The sequence below is a fragment of the Anguilla anguilla genome, chromosome 2, assembly GCF_013347855.1.
Source record: "Anguilla anguilla isolate fAngAng1 chromosome 2, fAngAng1.pri, whole genome shotgun sequence".
Classification (NCBI taxonomy): Eukaryota; Metazoa; Chordata; class Actinopteri; order Anguilliformes; family Anguillidae; genus Anguilla; species Anguilla anguilla.
In genome coordinates, this window is record NC_049202.1 from 12,407,749 (window position 1) to 12,429,081 (window position 21,333).

General features: G+C 38.5%; 1 protein-coding gene across 1 annotated transcript; it reads right to left on the reverse strand.

The window, feature by feature from the left end:
• Positions 1–15,819: 15,819 nt before the first annotated feature.
• On the reverse strand, positions 15,820–20,838 carry tmem26b (transmembrane protein 26b). The gene is made up of 6 exons (XM_035403755.1): positions 20,193–20,838; positions 19,668–19,764; positions 19,276–19,359; positions 18,647–18,855; positions 17,360–17,439; positions 15,820–16,928 (listed from the first exon to the last, which is right to left on the reverse strand). Exons 1-6 carry the CDS (start codon positions 20,381–20,383, stop codon positions 16,657–16,659), a joined length of 933 nt encoding a protein of 310 aa, XP_035259646.1. The 5' UTR covers positions 20,384–20,838; the 3' UTR covers positions 15,820–16,656.
• Between the last annotated feature and the right edge of the window lie 495 nt (positions 20,839–21,333).

Genomic DNA, 21,333 nt, shown 5'->3' on the forward strand with positions numbered 1-21,333 from the left:
AATTTTACATTGAATTAATATTTGCGCTGCAAATAGTCTACATTGCTGAAACGCCATTGACAACACTTGCAGCATTATCAGATATATCAATAAATATTTAAAAGAACACAATTAGCTGTCATAAATTGCGTTTAATTACGGCAGTGCAGACACAATATCTAATGCTTTGGCAGAAAAACACTATTCAGAGATTACTTTTACGGAGATTAGAGAAATCGCTGGCTAAAACCGGGTTTGAACGCTAATAGTCTTAAACCACCACAGGATTTATGTGGAAACGCTGATCTATAGGTGATAGTCTCGTGGGTTCGATGGCCTTGCTCCAGACAAAATAGTGACAGAGAAACGGTGTTGTACAGGCCTTTAATTCTGTTTTTGCTGTCCTTGTTGTAAAGTTTTTCAGACAATTGTGCAACTCAGCAGCTCACCTGCTTGTGCTCCCAATGTGGTGCTCAGCTATGAAACTTTTTTTTCCTACAGAATTCCATTTGACCTGTTTCTGATAAGTATTGCTTTTAGGTTTAATATTTAATGTTGCTTAATTGTACATCAGGGTTCAGTTCCCATATACTGTACATAGGTGAACTCTTTATCTCCTCAAAAAGACGTGCTCAATGTCAGTATGTTTGCATTTTTGTAAATAATAATGCATATCATGAGGTATGTGAAGTGGGCTGTATTTTCACAAAGCTGCATACTGCAGTATATTTCAAACTTTATACTAAAAACAGCTAAATTTATAGTATCAGTGATGAAGTATATCTATGACCTCAGATGATAAAAGACTCTTTTGAGAAAACCAGGCCGACAAATCAAAACTCCAAAAGTCCAAGCTCCAGGTAGTCAAATTTTCTACAGTATCTGTCTTCCAATGTGACCTCTAGTGTGAAAAATACACCATGCCAAAACACTTCCGTGCCAACACAACACGTTGGACAATGTCCTCTATTGACTCCCTGAAGTTATTTTCTTGACCTGGAAACCTGGACACCATCTTTTGTGCAGGGTGTCATGGTTCTGTGTTTCCGTCTCTGTCTTTCCTTGTTGGGCCGCCAGATGGCGGCACTTCTGTTTTGTGTCCTGCTTGTACCCTGTTTAATTGTATTATTGTTTTCAATTGTTCAATTATTGTTTTTTGGTTGTCTCGTTTTCCCTTCCCTCTCTGTGGCCTGATTGTGCATTGTGCCCTACTGTGTCTCGTCAGTGTCTTGTCTATTTAAGTTCCCTTCTCCCTGACTCAGGTGCTGGATCCTTGGCTGTGTTTGGTTGTGTGTGCGCTTCTGCCCATGTTTCTGCCCTGCGTGTCTCCTCCTGAGAATAGCTCCCCGTGTGTTTCTACCCACGTTCCATTTTTACGTGCTTTTGGATTTTTGGTTTTTCTTTGTTTTTTTTTGAGAGTTGCCCTGCGAGGCCTTTTGTTCCCTGCTTTAGTTCGTGCTTTGTTAAGTAAAGTCTTTGTTTCAATTACCATTTGGAGTTTTGAGTTTTTTCCCCTCACTCTGCGTTTGGGTCCTAACCCCCCACGCTCCCTGACACAGGGAAGGCTAAAGAAGGATTAGTGATGTGGGCAGCTGTAGGACACTGGACAGCCCAAATACCTGCCAGTCCATTATATGCTTTACAAGATTAAAATGGTTCCTCACATCTGAGGCCTCATTATCTTGATTGACTTCTGGGTTAAGCTTTTAAAAAGGTGCAGTCACTTGTCATTGTAGTGCACGCAGTTTTTGGAGAGACTTATTTCAAAATACAAATTGGCCTCATTAAAGTATAAAAAATACAATATTTTAAGCCCATGATGTCCAATTTTTAGTGTAGTTTAGTCACGCAATACCTCTAGCAACAAATACATCTAATAAGTAATAAAGAAACATGCAATTGTATGTTAATTCTTGCATTTCATTTCTCATAAGAGCAAGCCGTTCTGAACTCTGGCATTAACAAACATGATCTGCATGGTTTATGTTTCATATGCAGGCTCTTAGAGGATACCATGGCCAACAGCCAAAACCTTATTTCCAATAGATTGACTCTCTGGTATAGACAGAATGTCACAATATTGCCCTTTATGATGCTGTTAAATTAGAATACTTTTTGTCCATTAGTGAAGATAAATAAGGTGTTACAATGATGAGCAAGTTCCTAGCATAATCTTTTCCTGTCAGGAAGGGTCTACCAGTCTACTTCTGTTTGTATGTCCATCCAGACCCATATTGGTACAATGAAATTACCTTGGATTTAATCTTAATTTGTCACTTGATCATTTTGAAGAAGTCTATAAGAAGCATCATATTTATTGTTAACATTTTATCATTTTCCCCCGAGAGACAAAAATCAAACCTTACTTAAACCTGACTGAATATAATTTCACAGCACAGAAATGCATGAAATGTCAGTTGAACAAGGAATAAGGGGACTTTAAAGTACAAATAATTATCCATTGGGTATTCTCTCAACTCCCTCACAGTAATTTAAGGTGCATCATTTGTTTTGCTTGTTTGCTCAGATAACTAGTGTCATCCCCCACAGAGAGGCCACAGAGGGCATCCTCTCATACAGTCACTTACCAATCTCCTAAACCCCCCTCTGACCTGCACCATACATACTAATACATGCGATTTCCCTTTAAGTCTTTCTAGAAAGAAAAGCAACATACTCATTTCCCGCTTAGCTGCTCAAGTAACCAATTCATAGAGGCTTTTTGTTCCACCTGGCATCCAAAGCTGATTGGTGCACAGATAGATATGTCTTCCTCTAGCCACACTAAATTCATCATTCAGCAAGAGAGCTGAGGCTTAGAGCAGCACCTGGGCTGTCTGACTTTTTCTGCTGGGGATTCATTCATAATTTCAGCTGCACCACTCTCAGCGAGAGGGGAGTGTGAGCCGGAAGAGCGGTTCCCGCTGCCCTTGAGAGACAGACCTCCCTGCTGATCGCAGTGCTGCGTCTTCCTGGAGTTAAATTATTCCGGGCTTGGCTGGCGTGCCTTGGACCGCTTCGTTCGGATTGCTACTGTTGAGGGGACATTATGCGAGACCCAGCCCTGCCCAGTGATGCGCACAACAGGCGTGTGTTATTAGCTCAAGATTTCTGACACACAGCACCTGACATGTCAACATTATTTTACGAGGTGATAAAATACTTTCTGATGATCCATTTCCTGTTAAAGGCCTTATACAATCATACATATGAGAAGAAAATGTTTTGGATGTGCCAAAATAGATTGTACTGAGGTTATATGCTGTGTGTGTGTGTGTGTGTGTGCAAGTGCGTGTGTGACAGAGAGAGAGTTACTGACGGGGCAGGAGGAAAATGACTGAAGTGTACAGTCACCCATAACGTACACACTACAGGAAACAATTGACCGTGTAATCGCCTTTCCATGAAATTGTATTTACTCATGTAATGACATAGCAGAACACATTGTCACCTCTTACAATCCTAAATTGGAACATTCATTCCTGTTGAAAAGCTGCAGGATGCATTTATTTATCCTTTCTTAAAATTTAAATGTAATTGCCTTAAACAAAATTGAATCCCACACCTTTAAGTCCTTTTTCAGGGCTCTAGGAGCAAATGAGCATCCATTGTATTTACACATACACATATCCAAAATGTTCCCCGGATACATCTGGATATTTACCAAGGTTATATGGGTACTTTGTTCAAGTGTCTAATGCCTGTGCCCTGCCTGGGATTTGAACCTGCAATCTCTGGCTGCAAGCCCAGTCTCTAATATACTACACTGCCACTGTTGTTTAGAGTTCATTTTTGTGTTTGCATGTGCAATTTTGAAGTTTTCTGACCTAAATAAGACCTTCATCTTCCTTTGGCTAAAGAAAACCTTTATAGAGATGTGCAACTGTGCATGTCCAGAAAAAGGAACCAGTCACAGCACAGTCTGCTTCAGTGCCACCACCATGATTTACCCCTAAACATTCTTCTCTGTCCTAGCTCAATAACCTAAAACTTCCCAGAACCCTTTGCAGTGCATATGTACTCAAAATTCTACACACGTCCTTGGAAAATTTGGCAAGAAAAAACATTCCTGTCATAGCTATACTGTAGCTACAAATATGTAAGATAATAGCATTAACCTACATAGACAGCATACAGCCAATGCATAATGGCATCAGGCACCAGAAAGTCTGGTACACCAGCCATTTTATGGCTCCACTATATGGAAGCCTCAGTCACTGTAAATAAATCATTCTAAGCTTACTAGCATAGGCCAGGCTGAATGTTTTGAACATTGATTTTTGTCTAATGCACTTCACAAAGTGGCATGTTTTATGTGTGATTTATAGTGAATGTTACATGAGATCCACAAACGCACACATGCACACACGCGCACACACGCATACACACACACACACACACATACATATACTCTGTATATATTTATATATACTGTATATTTATACTATAAATATATACTTCCTCATCCTTTGAGCTGCCTTTCGGCTCCAGTTGTTTTAAAGTGACAGGAGAGCCGCAGGTTATAGGGGCATAATATTTAATCAGTAGTCACATTGTTAAATTTTGATCGTGATATTTGTGGTTGTGGTGTCTCCTCCTTTAAGGGGTGTTAGAACTAATCTCCCTGTGTGTACGGGCACAGTGCTTCACTCCCTCCTCCCTCCCTGAATACCACACAGGGGTCAGCTCTACACTGATTAAAGGAACAGCATATGAACACACAAACCCTCTCTCTCCCACAGCCGTTAGCTAAGTGTTAGACCCATGTGACTCGAAGAGGCACTTCAGCAAGAGGGAAGATTCATCCAGCTCCCTTCCTGTTTTATCGCTTGAACAGCACAATTGAATGGGAAAAATATTATTATTATTATTATTATTATTATTATTATTTTGGATTACATAATCATGTCACACTTACTGGATAGCTGCATTTATGTTATTTGCTGCAAAGCGGGCGGACTCGTGTGAGGTGATTGGACCATGGGTAGAGGTGATCCTCTTACACAAACCAAAGTGTTTTCATGTGACAGTACATGGCCGCTGACACAGAACTGTTGCGCATCAAACTCTAAGAAACAAACAGATGGCAAAAGCCAAGCCATGCTTAATCTGCCTTTGCAGAGTCTGCTCAGACAACTGCGTTACGTAAGTTCTGTGTGTGGGTAAGCACGATCACAAGCCCAGGTCCCGCATTTCATTTATCCCTGTTGGGCTGTTAGTCAGTGTTCCATCTGGATGGTAGATATTTTGTGATGCGCTGGATCCTGGATTTGCATCCTCGGCCACAGTGGATCCTTTTGTATGCATGTGTTACCAAGCAACAATGCTATAACGGCATGTCAGCAAAGCCGGGGAGTTAGTAATCAAAGCCATGTCGTGGGATGCGACGGTCGCTATGTGAGGATACTACATAAATCTTGGCATTGCTGGTTTGAGATATCTTTTATGTTCGGAAATATACTTGGAGGTGGATGATTGATGAGAGGACTTATTTGGATGATTTACTGACGTAATTCCATCGAATTGTAGATAGCTGCACTGAAATGACAAATTAGGGACAAGGCTTCAAATAAACTCTTTTACAAAGCCATCAAATATAGTTTTACAAGGCAAGAGCCAGCACAAATCTATTCTGTCTGATTTTATCGGTAGAATTTACAGTAGGGAGAACCACCAAAAACAGCACCAAGAAATTACTTACTGAAATTACTGAAAATGAATTTGCACATTTATTTTACTGACCCAGCAGTCTAGTTATATGAATGGGTAACATACCAGCCACAGTATTTTTCACCAAGTCTCATACATACAATCAGGAACAGAATCAACACTTGATACAGAACAGCCAGCTAAAACAAGCTTATGAACACATCAAACAGACAGCTCCATCACAGCATTCTCCTGGCAATAGAGTCTCCGCCTCCAAGCAACCAGTAGCAGGCCAACTAGAGCACTGACAAGACCGATACACATTTGGCTACATGTGTAACATAACTAGTGAAGGTTTTTTGATAGTGTTTTCCCCCCATGACTATTACCTGCAAGCAAACACATACAATTTCCCACAGAGAAACTTCCAGTTTAGTCACTGTTCTTTCAGTGATAACATCACACTTACAGCTGCTCATAATCTGACAGTATTTAATTTTTAATTAAGGCATTTCTTTGTCTTTTGAAGCATTCCTTAAACTTTGTCACATTAAGCTCCCTGTTCAATAGACTGCCACATACCTTTCTATTTTAATTTAGAATAGCTTGTCTCTTTATCGTATTAACAATTGTAAAAGTAGCTAATATTTAAATTGCCATATGATATTTCTGTTATCAGTGGGGTGACACAGGGGGACACATTCATTATGTCATGCACATCATGAAGGTGCTATGGAAGAAAGCCTTTTGAATCTGATCATATTAATATTATGTATTATCAAAGGGAACTGACGTATATTTAACTATGTATGTAATGCATTTTATATTTTTATTTTATATCTTTGCAGTGCATTTCATTTTCAGTTATTCTATTTGAAATGCCAGTATAATATTTTGGCTCTGCCACTCTCAGGGAAACATCAACAAGACAGTGTGAATTGCTATAGGCGCCTTTATAGATCTTCACCAATAATACAATACTAAGTAAGTGTATTATGAAAATACAGCAACTGTATTTTTTATTTGACAAAAATGTCATATTTGTCCTACATCCTCCAAATTAATACACTTTATATATAAAATAAGTTAACTTCATCATTTCATAGTGCCTCCTAAATTTTAATTTACTTCTCCAGTGCCATCTAGTGTCATTCATAGATACTACTAGCAATCGCCTTTCTTCCGATTTGACTTCCGGTAAGGTGTTTTATTAAGCATGTTAATAACAGTAGTTAATAACGTGGAAGCACGAAGGTCTTACACGACCGACTTGCAAAGGATTTATGTTCTAAAACATCACTATATTTACCACTATAGTACAGTAAAATTGTGGAATTAATTAAACATTTACATTTTGTCTTTCAAAGTAAAAGCAACAATCAGTCCATTGGCATAATAATATTAATGAATGCATTTCATTTTAATATACTTACGCAAAAAAACGTATGCAAAAAAAAACATTTTTTAAAATTAAAATTTACATGCCAAATCCTGAAAAAAAGTATGGACACTCACCTTATTTTATCAGTTTTGCTTTTATTAGAAGTACTGGTTTGTATTTCCACGGTGTCAATGCAATGCAAAGGTATTCGTAAAAATCTGCTCTTGTTCACTTTCGCCTCGACCTTTAACGAAGCGATCGTCAGAATCAGTAAGGTTGATCATAAGCACATCATCCAAGCAGCGCTTATACATTTGTCATCACAAGGTCACTGGTTACTTTTTGGTTAGCACAATCATCTACCAATCTGTAATCGCCATGTTTTTATTGGATACCATATAAATACATCCATGGTAAGATAGTAACAACTGGTAATAACCTTTAGTTTGAAGACCTTTCCTTCTGGGCCATTGGGTCACCGATATCTGTATCTGTAATCTGTGGAACAGCAGGGAAGTCACTATAATGTTACTCTCTTCAAAGCCCCTAATCTGATTAGCTTTCAGTCTTCTTCCACTCTAAATACAGTACTGAGACAGGTAAGCATCAACCACGACAGCTGAGTCATAAACAACCTGATTTACATTCACAATATGTTCTAGAAGTTGCTTGCCATTGTTTCACAGATATTGCATTTAGTTTACATGGACATTCACGGACCTTAAGGTTTACTGGTTAAACAAATTGTTGTTCATATTTCCCAATATAGCCTACATAAAGATTATGAACATGCAACAACCAATTATGTGTGATAATGTGTGATATACTTACTGCTGATGTCCCCACAATATGAAAAGTGTGTATTAGCATACACAAAACACTCATGATACTGCATCCATTAGTTTAGAAATTGGCTGGAAAATAAAGCATCTAATCCATCAGCTCTATCTTTGGATCTTAGACATTTTAGAAGAAATAAATCAACTAATGGTTTATGAGGGGAAAAACTGGGACTCCAACGACAAGACCAGGCTCAAATGAAACAACCTTCCCTCCCATTTAAAAATTGCCTGCTCCTTATTCCTCTAAAACCTGGTGCCTGACTACACTGAATATCCCCACCAGGTTAGAAGGATAGGGTTCCATACATGCTCCTTCAGAGTAACCCAGTACGCCAGATCCTGTTTAACTTCCTGCAATTTAAGAGGCTCGTCACCTACTTCCACCTAAAGCCAGGCAGAGCCGCTGTAGGAGAGTCTTCCTTTATCCCTGTAGTGGTGCCAGCTGTTTGACCAGATGAGATTATAACACTGTTGCTCCAAGGATATCCTCCCAAAGGCGAACTTTAGTCATTGCTAAGCAAGTTTGAAGTAACATCCTAAAGACAATTCTTACATCAAGATATTGTGATACCTGTCTCCTGTAATCTTGCAACTCCATTATTTTATTTATTAAGATTGTTAAGGTGTGCATTTTAAAATACAGCAATGTTATGTTTTAGTGTACATAAACTCTAATAAAATCAATACAGCTCCGACCGAGTTGATATGAAACAAGACAGGAAGACTTTGACCCAGTTTTTGAGCCAGGACCTCAGTTGAAATAAATGATAAAATATTTAGCAATCTGTCTTTTCTAGTACATTTCTAGAAATATATAGAACCCTGTCTATTATCGGTTATTCAATTGTATTACAAGGATTCGGAATGCAATGACTGCCATACTATAGGGAACATAATTGATGGTGCATATAATAATGGAATCAATCATAACTGGGGACATGGCTAAAGAAAGATGTTTGCACTCTTGAAAAAGAGAGCACTGATCCATCAATGTGTCTTTGAGTACAAAATAAAAGAAAGGTTGAAGGAACATAACAAGCAAAAAAGGGTTATATTAAGTTCACTGTGATTGTTGTGGTGCACATGTATTAATCAAAACATTTAATATTGGTTTTATTTCTCATTTCTTATTTTCCAGCTGTAAATGATTCTGTTTTAGCAGTCTATGAAGCGTACTGGTACTGGAGGTGACAACGCCAATTCCTAGACATCATCAGATCTTTTAAGAAACTTAATGGCAATATGATTAGACAAAGGAATCTAGGATTTAAATGATGCAGGATTAAAGTACCATGTACTCCAGCCATGTACAGTGCTTGAAGGATGGTCTGAAATTTTCGTTTGCATCAACTGAACAGAAATGGCTAATAGTTCTCATAAAAATGGAAATAAATGAACAAACAAATATTCCAGGTAGTGGTGTATTGATTTAATCAGGTAGACCTCCAGGGTGTGCATTTCTGTGTATGCATACTAGCCTTTTCTTTTTGTATTCTTTTGTTTAATCCAAGAATATAGATTTTTATTCTTATAGTATGAGCAGGACATTAAACTGTCTTCCTGGACACTCAATGCTAGTCTCAAAGGGATGTTTGAGGACAATCTCTTTTTTCATTTTAAAGACCTTTTTAGCACAATAAAAGACCGTGTACTGATTTCTTTAAAACGTTTCTGTTACCTGAGTTAAATGTCACACGAAATGTCATAAGATAGCTACATATTACAAGTCATCAGTCAAACTGCCATTGACTCATGCGTCGGTCTCTGTTCTCTTTGGTCTGACGTATTTCAGCTTTAAAGGGCTTCCTGTGTATCCAAACTTCACAAATATTTTACCACTTAGTTGATCAAACCCTCTCTGTCAAACAGAAGCCCACGTGCTTTCATGTTAGAGGCAAGCATGTGGAAGAGGTAGCAAAAACATAGGGGCGATATAGCTCAGGAGGTAAGACCGATTGTCTGGCAGTCAGAGGGTTGCCGCTTCAAACCCCGCCCTGGGCATGTCAAAGTGTCCTTGAGCAAGACACCTAACCCCTAACTGCTCTGGTGAATGAGAGGCATCAATTGTAAAACGCTATATAAATGCAGTCCATTTACCATTTACCAAACGTGGATGAAATGGCCAGCAGTTGTTGTATTACCCTCTCTTGCGGCAGTCAGGAAAACAGAAGCCAAACGAAGTAGAACTATGGAAGCTGGAGAGGGAAAAAGGCAAAAATAGTTAACCTATTCAGGAAAAGTCTCTCTCCGGGCACTGCAGGCAGTGTCTTCATAAAAAAGAAGGAAATTACTAATTTAGTCTGAGGTGAGCATGCCTGTATGTGAAGACTGCTGTCCAAAATCCTGTAGGATTTGAGAAGGAGTTTGGAATTGACTGACTAATGAACTCATGAAAATGACAATATTTGATTAAATTTGGGTGTTTTTCCAACATTCCAATACTTTCTTCAGAAAATCACTGGCTTCAGGCTTTCAAAAGGTAACACACCCGATGTAAACATAACTTTTAGACTGAGGAAAGCAGCCGCCTGACAATTTTTAAGGGCAGTATTTAAGCATGTGACACTGCAGGATATTAAGATATATATATATATATATATATATATATATATATATATATATTCATGATGACCATCAGCATATCGATGAACCTACTGAAAGTCAAGAGTGCTTTGTGTCTGGCATTATATGACATCTCAGTGCCTTTATATTGGGTATTGTACAGCCAGAATCTGATGCAAAAAAAATTTAATGATTCAGATTGAGGATGCTAGCCTTTTTATATAAAATTATTGCTGACAGCTATTTGTGGCAGAAAAAAGCAATAAACTTCCAAGCTTCTACTTTTGTTTCTCATCCAGTCACCTATGTGAAGCGCTGTGGCACACTTTAAGCTTGTCATCACTTTATGAAGACCACCAATCTATCTATCTATCTGACAAAGAAGCTCACATTCATTGCTGGGGGAAAAATACCCAAATCTTATCACTACCAGAACTTGAATGACAGGGCTCATGTAGAGGCTGAGTCCTTGGTATATTCAGTTACTGTCACCCAGGGACAAAGCAGTCAGTTGACACTGGCTATTCATAGAGCTCTCACAATGTGGCAATTTTAGATTTCCATGAGTCAGATGAGATTGTTTTTCCTTTTTTCCTGAGTGGGTTGCACAAAGGGTGGAGGGTGGGCAGTATGAAAATGTAACGGTGCAGCCACAGACAGGGCTATGGGTATATGTCGCGCAAGATGTACAATATAGAGAGATGGCAATTCCAGCGCCTTGAATTTCACTGCAAACTCTGACCCTATTTCCGTTCTCAGCTTGTTGAGTGATGCATGATGTTTCAGTACAAAAGAGGCATTTACTTGTGCATGTTTTCATTCTCATACTCTATGGATTTGGCTTATTGTACTTGTTCCTAAGGGGACTGTTTCTAGTTTGTTGCCCCTGTCTTAAACATGAGATTTAAATACACCGTTTATCTTTATTAATGAGCTCAACAGAAGCAGAAGCACTCCAGTACACTAGGAATGCTGGTACAGAAAATCAGTGTTCACAGGGTATGGTTTAAAAGCTGTCATATTACATTTAACACCACACTACCATAGTAGTGGTCATCTAAACTGCTGTTCATTTTACGGCACAGCTTATTCATTCGAAACAGGCCAGAGGATGCTAAACAAAAAAATGTCCTTACTGTAGATAGACAATGCATGCTTTTATTCTGAATAGATATAATGTTGGGGGGGGAGTAGGGTTATACAAAAGCCTGTAATTCCTAAAAGGATCATGGGCCACATATTTATTTATTGTTCCTGTAAAACATTTTGTGATGTTCTGTCCCCAGGCCACTGCAAGGTTGGGACAGACATTTTTTTCTTGATTTTGGTCCCCTTTCACATTAGAAAATCACTCCATAAAACTGCCATGTCATCTCTAACTAGTTCCTATTTTAGTTATGGAACCAGTGTTGTGTGAAATCTCAGTTGATTTTTTGGCTAAGGATTGGGCAGCATAACTGATACAAATATACATATATTTTTGGGTCTTTTTTTCCCCCACAAACTTCCTGTTTTTCACTTAATCCTCTCAAACCAATACACCTGGATTGGGTGTGCTACTGGCAGACCCCCAGCAGTTTCCATGACAGCATTGCATAAGTATGGATTATCTCATAGTTATGTAACTCACCTTCCTGAATTTGCATTAGAAAAACGTGTGTATTTACATGACAACTCAAAAACCAAACATGAGTAATCTGATAAACAATAAGTAATAAGTATGAGCGCAATCTTTGCTGAGCCGTTTTTTATTTTTATTTTGTGGGTTTTAAAAAATCTGAATTTTATGGTTTTATTAAAAGTCACTGTGGAGTTTTAATAAACTGGCATTCATTTATTGACCATAAAAAAATGTAACTATGAATATTTATGCAAATGAAGTGAAAATTAAATACATTTTAAATGGAATACTGCACAACTCCTTGTCTGTCTATCTAACTCTCGTGCCCCTCTAATAAACTAAGCTGAAATTATTTCCTAAAGGAATTTATGTCTCCCCATAGGTTAGTTTTTGAAATTCCAGTGATGATCAGTGATCACTCTGGGATTTGTTGAGTGATTCTAAAATTATTTATGTGTATGTTTATACTGAGGTTTTGTCCGATGTTATGCTACCTTCCTATACATCATATTATATCATATGAGAAGAAAATATTTTGGATGTGCCAAAATAGATTGTACTGAGGTTATATGCTGTATTTGCGTGTGTGTGTGTGTGTGTGTGTGTGTTTATATGTTTGTGTTCTTTGTGTGTGTGGGGGGGGGGGGGGAGTGTTGAGGTCAATTCCAGTTCATGTACATTCAGGAAGTGAATTGAACCTCAAATAATTAATTATGAATCTAAAAATCTTGGTCGTGGGCAATTCACTTCCTGAATTGACTGGATCAATGTGATATTGACCTTAAACCTGGAACCTGGTCTGTATTTGTCCAAGGCTAAATATGAGATTTCCATTCATTTAAAGCATCTTTAATGTCATGTGAACTAATTTATCTAGAAACACACTTTATTGTAGTTATTTGTTTTTATTGTGTATTTTGCCCATCTTACTAAACAAAGGGAGAGTCTTGGGATTTGTTTAACTGTTTCCTAATGTTGCATTGCCATCTGGTGAAATAATTGTGCTATTACTTTTTTGCACTACAGAGCAGTAGAGGGCACTACCGAGCACAAAGGCTGATTTGGGAAAGCTCATACCATGTCACGTCAGCTGTGTGCTTTGAAACTAAGAAGTACAGATTAATGAACATTCACGAACCATCAACCCTTGTTATATTTTCAGCAAAATACGGCCTGTTTTCAATCAACATTTTTCTTTAATTTGGATCATACATAAATACAAGCCTGTGTTTTTGGTTTTCCTTTTTTTCTTTTCTTTTTTTTACAAATAAATCAGCCAAAACCAATTTAGCAATCACCCAAATGAACTCACTGTATTGTGTTTGCAAAGAAAAAAATAATAAAATGTACATTTATTTGTATAGTAAATATTACAGGAAATGTTAAATTAATTCTGACCATGGAAAATAAGGGGTGGTTTTCCCCGGAGTCTATATCTATATGTGTAAATTGATTACATCAAAGCTTTTAAACATAAAAACACACACATTGCTTGCTGTAGTCAGTCAGTCATACTATAGCAGTCAGTTATAATTCCTGATGTCTTAGTATGATGACAATATATTATAAAAATGTTCATGATTTCGGTTGATTCTTTGAAAAAACGTTTTTTTGGCAGAGTACTTTCTGACAGTGTTGAGTTTCATAAACTAATCTTGTATCCTTGGTGGCCCTCATCCTGATTTGGGCAAAATAATGTATCATGGTAGATTTAGATTTAATGATTTTTTAAAGACAAATATGTTTGGTCAAATTGTGTAATTTATCAGTATTGTGTCTGCTCAAACTCTAAAATAAGCACTCACCATTTCTGTGTGAGGGCACTTGTCTTAATAACAATGGAACAGAATAAAATCAAATGCTTTGGTGTGAGAAATCACCAATATGACAAGTTCAGTGTGGAGGGGAAAAGAAGCATTAATGAAACTATAATCGTTGTTTTTTATTCCAAGAAAAATGAAAACAAAACCTCGCTTATGACAGGGTTTGTTTTAATATGAAGAGATATGTCATCTTTTCTTCTTATTCATCGGACAGACATTTCCAATTAACATTAGTTTCTCATGCAGAAAGTCACATCTGGAATGAGTTTACTTTCAATACACAACTTAAGCAACAGTAACTACACCAAATGGACCGATTTGTTTACAAAGATCACCTGAGACATTGGCCGCTGATTTGTAACATGGTGCAAGTCTCCAAACATGAAAAAAAAAAAAAACTTGGCAGTCTCTGCCTAAGAGCACACCGTGATCCACTTACAAATATTCCACCCCCATGCATGATAATGGAAATTTAATGGTATTAACAAATCACATGGACTGATGCAATTTTTTTTACAAGATCCTTCTATGAGAGGTTTTACGCTCAAGATCTGTAAGGATCACATCCTTTTTTCTCAGCACTTAGGGTTGGATTTTGGCTGACTTTTTACAGGAAGTTTTTCCCCCTCTTCATTTGTTTACTTGACAGCGTGCCTTGCCAGTTGAAAGGCTAAACGGCTTGAGTGTAGGCCATCTTTTATGATCAAACATCAGAATCGCTATGTTTACATAACCCATCGGACATTTCAGTCTAAACATTCTGTGATATGACACAGTTGTTGCCAAATGTGAAAGGAAATGTGAAAACTAAAATGTATTTCCTCATGTGGAACAAGTTGAGTGTTCAGTTTTTGAAGGGTTTATTTCAAAATAGAAATGATTTAATGGAGCATTAAATTGTAATAAATACTATTAGATTATTGTGCCCTGTTCAGCAGACAAAGACAGGGTAGATGTGCACCATGCGCTCATATACATTCATATCTGTAAGACACGTCATATGTAAACCATTCCTCATTCTAGCTAGGTTAGAGCTGGTTAGAGCAGATTGTCCCATGCAGTAACCTTAGACCACCAGGCAAAACGAAAGAAAGAAACATAAACTAGGCTTTACCATCATACACTCACCGGCCACTTCATTAGGTAAACCTGTTCAACTGCAAACTGCACCTGTTAACGCAAATATCTAATCAGCCAAGCAAAATGCCTTGTTGATGGCAGAGGTCAGAGGAGAATGGCCAGACTGGTTTGAGCTGATAGAAAGGCAACAGTAACTCAAATAACCACTCGTTACAACCGAGGTATGCAGAAGAGCATCTCTGAATGCAAACCATTTCAAACCTTGAAGCAGATGGGCTACAGCAGTAGAAGACCACACCGGGTGCCACTGCTGTCACCTAATGAAGTGGCCGGTGAGTGTATAGTTAAACCTGAAGATCATTCAATGTGTAATAATGTTGTGAAACTGAGCTACTGTACACTAACTTTAGACTCTATAGCAGTCTCAAACTCTGAACATTACACCAGAATAAAGACATTTTTTGATCCACATGCTTGAAGGCGACATAATTCCCGCTAGCGAACGGTAGGCCAACTTACTGATTCACCACAATCTGCAAGTTTCAGGTGCAAATGGGCACTGCAAATACCAACTTTGTAGAATACTGTAACATTGCAGTGCCCATGGGCTCCAGAAATAAAACCCATCTCTTGTAGGTCTCTTTATTTTTGTGAAGAGAAAAAAGCATATTGCTTTTTCTGCATCCAGAGAAGGGGCAATGCTTTGACATTTTCAACTTAGCTTGTCTCACCCATACAAAAGTGACAAGGGCGTCATTTACATATTACGTGTAAATAGAACTTCACTTGACCGACTAAAATAGTTCATGGCTGTTTGTGAATGCAAAAACGTGTTAAAACAACACATCAGCAAAGAATTCACAGATCTTAATTTCCTTTAACTACAACTCCCTCACCCCCTACCCAAACCCCCTCCCTTCCACAACTCCGCCTTACTTGAACCCCCCTCCCCAGGGGACACAGAAAACAAACACAGACAGATTTGAATTAATTCCCAATAATGTCAGGAAATGGGGGGGGTCCTCCACCCAAGACCTTTAGACAGCTCTGATCATTGTGAATGTAATGTATGATTGTCATATGCCTGAAGTTCACCTTGGGAGAAACAGTTATTTTGTTCTATTCTATTCTCCATTCTGATCTTGACTTTGTCAGAGGCTCAAAGGGAGTTACAGAATTTCTCTACCTTAATATATTACATAATGTCACTTATTAGAGTACGGGGCTCCCCTACAAATCAGCCACACCAAGCGACCTATGAAAAAAGATTTTTTTAAATCCACCAGCCTTAACAATGATTGTGTTCTCGGATTCACTAGCTCATATGCCTTTAATTAACAGGGATGGTGCTGTGTCGAGGCTCAACTGAGTGTTTGGCAGACATATCACCCTGATTCTTACTCACACTCATCTTCTTGAAAATAATCTACAGAAAAATGCTCACTTCAGATTGGTGCTCCCATATAAAGAGTATCAGCCAGCTTAAATTCAACAACACATTCTTTAAAAGGGAAGTACAACCATTTGAGATGATTCTGCCAAAATGACTATTTCTGCTTTTATGCTGTTTAGACTGCTTGTGAACTCGGATATGTTCACCGGAAAAAATAGTACAGATCTTATCTGATCATTTTGGCGGTTGTGTTTGGATTCAGTATGTGTTTGACTCTTGACTCGTGTTTGATTCTTGACTCTTGTGAGCAAGTCCACAACTCCCTCTCATGTGACCTGCAAGGCAGATGATCTGTAATCCTGGCATATGACAACCAGGTAGTACAGGTTCAGTAATATCATCAGAAGATTCTTGACAGTGAAGAAGACCAGCATTGGATGCAAGACCTCAAAGTAGATCATGACCATCAGCCGGACCAAAAGGAAGGGTCCGTCCTGGATAAAGAGACTCTGCATGATGTTCCAGATTTCAGTTCCATGCTTCTTCAGAAGAGAGTCACTCTGATCCTCACAATATTCGTCTTCTGTTGATTTCACCACTGAGGAACACAAGCATGGTGCACTTAAGAAAATTGGTTTTTAAAAATCCCAACAATGAAGGGTCCTTGCAGCTTGCAAAATTGATTAAGCTAATGTAAGGATTTCAAAACCCTATAAAAGACTGGCCTCACAGTTTAATTTCAACATTTCCCTCAAGAGTAAATGCCAACTTCCTTCTTAATGGGAAGATATCTATTTTAAAATTTCCAGCCAGGGATATAATTACTTCAAAGAATCAGGAAGTAACAGATCCAAAGTTTCTCACACAAAACATTTCTCAGAATTCTTTTGCAGTCTAATACAGCTTCTTAAGTTTCATCTGAATAGGACAAAAAAGTTTGGGTCAGGGACAAGAGTGCTGTAATGGTCTACAGTTTCTGGTAGGTTGGTATGCAAGCAGACAGCCAGATACATGTTTTAAAAGACTGACCTGACAGATGAAAAGGAAACTGAAGCATGCTCCATGTCCACACTGCCAAAATGAGATAGACCAGTTTAGAACTGTGGTCCCTGTTGAAAACATACATTTTGGACATATTATTGTGGAATGGAGATGAATCTGGGTGAGAAGGGTTTTGGGTTGGCCAGGAAATCAAAGTTTGGTTTCCTGAATGAGGAGTATGGGGAAAATGTGTTTTTGTAAGCATATGACGCAAAGCAGCTAATTTCCTAGAAGCAGAGTTGTGACTTGATTGGCAGGATTGAACGTACTCAGGTTACAGCTGGTTCACATGGTGCAGAAGACCCATCAAAAACATATTACACACAGCATGACTTCAGCCCACTTTAGCTCTTTTAATTGACCTCTAGAGTTTGTCTTGACTCAATCTAACACTCAGTAGGTACATATACATACCATAATGAGGGTGTTGTGGGTTATGATTTCCAATAACTGATCTGCCTCACAGTTTCCCAAGTGACATGCAGATATCAAACAAATGAGAAATTCTCTCATTCTTCACCAAGTATTACTGTCCAGAGCCCAGAGTGGATAAGCAACATCCAATGAAACAGAAACAGAAAGTTTAGATCTTTTTTTCAGCAAATTCCCATTCGCCATGAGCTGTCACAAGCAGGGAGGGACTTCAAAAAAAGGCCACCATTAAATTTTATTGGAACAGTTGAAAAAACCACTGCAGTCTTTGTTGGCCTTTTGTTTACATCTTTTTAATACCTTCCTGGAATCTCGGCTACATGCTTTCACAGTACTAATGCTTAATGCATGGTAATCGGTTTGCTTCCCTAAGAGGCGGCTCTTCAAATGCAACAGTGGGTTCATGAGAGACTCAATAAAGAATAAAGAAACCCATTAGAATCAATAAATTCACAAGTGCAAGCACAGGCGAACCTTATGTCATTAGCTGAGTAGAGTGTGTTTTAGTTGGCTTCATTTCTTAGAGTTCTCGCCACAATTGTTTTTCCCCGCAATGTGCCTGATGCACACAGGTTACCCGTATTCATCAGAAGGAATTACAGTTCCCCACTAACTGGCACTACCTTTCTGCTGTAGCACTATGTGGTCTGTTGGGTTTCAAATTGTCACTGGTTTGCCCAAGCAGGAGAGGGCACATGGCACAGATTCAGGTGGCACAGTGGCCACTTGAGAAGCAAACTGGCAATTCCAAATTGGGGAGAAAAGAAGGGGAGGGAAATTTGTTTAGGAGGGTGATGCATTGCTATGCCTGGGCTGTACCAAAGGAAAGATCAGCAAACTCACTTTATGTCTGAGAGCGTCTCGTTAGTGAACTCCAGTATGTCAGCGGCGGTTCCCACAAAGCTGAGGAGAAGCTGTGCGAGCTTGTCCCGGGTCACCCCACCTCCGAGGGGCAGCAGCCACTTCCCCACAATAAGCAGGACCAGGAGGCTCTCATGCAGGACTAGAATCCAGTCATCAGCGCACACAGAAGACAGCAATTTTAAAGGGTCCTTCAGAAGCACAGAAGAACATAAACAGTCAACAGCTCCATAAAAAAAACCCTCTTTTCTAAAAAAGAACAATAGATCCACCTAGGAAACAGAAAAATCTAAACTTCTCTTCAGAGTCCTTTATTATGAGTACTTGGCTGTCTGCAAGGTCTAGGTACAAGCTATAGCCCTTTTCTAGAAAACCTATGTGCATGTTTGTTTTTTTGTTGTCATTATTACAAGCTGGGCCAGTTTTTTAAATAGTTTTATTGGTATAGTATAAAACCATTTTTCCTTCTGTTCACAAATGCTTCTTGGTGGCACAGAAAAATATTACCAAACAAACCACTTCGTAAATGGTTAAGCTAGACAAGCACTTGGGGAAAAAATCTCAAGTAATATTTAGGAATATAACTGAAAATGTAAGAAAAATAAACATACCTCAGAGGTGTCATTTTTCATGGGGCTGTTTATAAGGGAATTTATAATGCTTTTCCAATTCTTGGCTGAGTTCAGTTTCCGGCACTGAAAATAAAAAATACAGTACATTCATCATAAGATGTGCATTGAGTACAGAAAAAGTTGTCATGGAAGCTACCGCAGGTGAAAATTCAAACCACACAGAACAGCATGCTGTTTGTAGGCCTGGAGATTTTATGCTACTTTGACTGGACGAAAAATTGAAAACATCCCTATCCATGACAGGGAATATTAAAATATTAAATAGCATAAAATATACTCATGAAGACATAACAATGATCTGAGGCCACAGTAGTATGAAAGGGGGAAATAAATGTGATACAGCATTTTTGTAAGTATATGTAAAATCCTACCTGAAGATCATTTGTTTTATTCATGTGGTCGTCTAATTCCAAAATCCACATAGATGGTATAATGCTCATGAGAAATAGCAAGAGAGGTGGCGAAAACCTGTCAGATGAGAAACCAACAGAAACATAAAGTTCTTAAGGTATTTAAAATGTAGATAGTTCTGTTCACCAGCAAACACCTACAGACCCGGACACGTTTTACTTTCGGAGATTTCCTTCCCCGTATAGTAACAATGGAATTTGCAGGACATCCGTAGCAGAGCACACTGCTGTTTAATTATAGTCACAATTATGAAATGCATGCCTATCATGCAGTAGCCAATACAACTGTGTAGTTCTTAGAGAAAGACCTGCAGTGTGTGTGTATGTGTGTGTGTGTGTGGGCAATCATTCAATAAGCATATGAAACCAATGTTAGCTATCTCTGTGTAATTATCACAATATAAAAAGGCATAAACGGGAAAAGTCGACGTATTTAAAGGATGTGATGTGAACTAGGCTTAAAACTGTAAATGTGTTTCATCTTACCACTTGTAGCCATTTCCTTTTCTTCTTTTCAAAGTGAAAAACATTTCGACAATCAGAGGCAAGAACAAAAAGGTCAGAAACCAATACCGGCAATTATTTGTAACCAATGTCACTCTTAAGACAGAAATGAGCGAAACAAGAATGAACAATGATCTGGTAACAATTGCGCATATAAAACTAACCAGGATCATATTGTAGGCTATGTAAACACGGTAGACTAGTCTATAAAGTATGTAGACTATCCACAACCTCAAATGCAACCTCAAACCTCCTACTGTGTCCCGTTATTTCTGTAACCCTCCAGGAAAAAAAATGAAAGCACAAGCGCCGCCCCTTGACAGAAGTCCCCGTTTTTCAAGGGGAAAGTTAGGTCTAGGTCTCATCTACATCCTCCCCTCCGCTGGACACAAAATACAAGATAGAAAAATTGCTGCGATATGGTTCGAGGAAGCTAAAAACTATTCGGATGCACGTTGATTCGTTGTCAGACTGTTCCAAATGAACGTATGATATCGTCTCGGTTAGGTTAATGCTGAATTTTCCTAAGCATATAGGCTATACCTCCTAAAATGCAGATTGCAAATAGATTACCATTACATTAGGTATTATAACCATGGACCATAACATACGCGGCCAATTAGTCCGAAGTCAGCGTGGGCTATTAGCTACTATTAGGTTAGCCCATGGGCGTAAATTACGGGGGGATGGAGGGGTTGTAACCCCTCCATCGGGGGTGTAGCCTGTAATGTATTTTACATTGCAATTAATAGAGTCAGCAGCAGCAGCAGCATTGTAACATAGTTTATATAGAATTGCCTGTTTAGTAGCCTTTGTCTCGTGGAGATGTCGGGACGTTTTGCACTACTTCTCAAATGTAGCAGAGTATTTGTAAAATTCTTAGTAGACTTTATTTGTCTAATGCCGTCCAAGCATGTTTTAATGATACAATTGTTTGATTGGTTTAAATACCTAAATACCCGTAGAGCCAATTCTAGGCAATCAAAATGTATCGCGCTCCGTGCGCGCAAAGAAAACCAATCATTATTGAGCTCTCTTTTACTTCTTGACGTTGAAGCCGTGCGCTACCATATTTTGAGGCTCTACGGCACACTGTTTTCGTGTGGTGATAGAATCGCCTCTC

Coding starts and splice junctions, on each gene's coding strand:
- tmem26b (XM_035403755.1), bottom strand. CDS start 20,383: ATGATCCTGGTTAGTTTTATATGCGCAATTGTTACCAGATCATTGTTC. Junction 19,765..20,192: donor AAAGGAAATGGCTACAAGTG/GTAAGATGAAAC, acceptor CTCATCTGACAG/GTTTTCGCCACCTCTCTTGC. Junction 16,929..17,359: donor GTTTCCTTTTCATCTGTCAG/GTCAGTCTTTTA, acceptor TGTGTTCCTCAG/TGGTGAAATCAACAGAAGAC.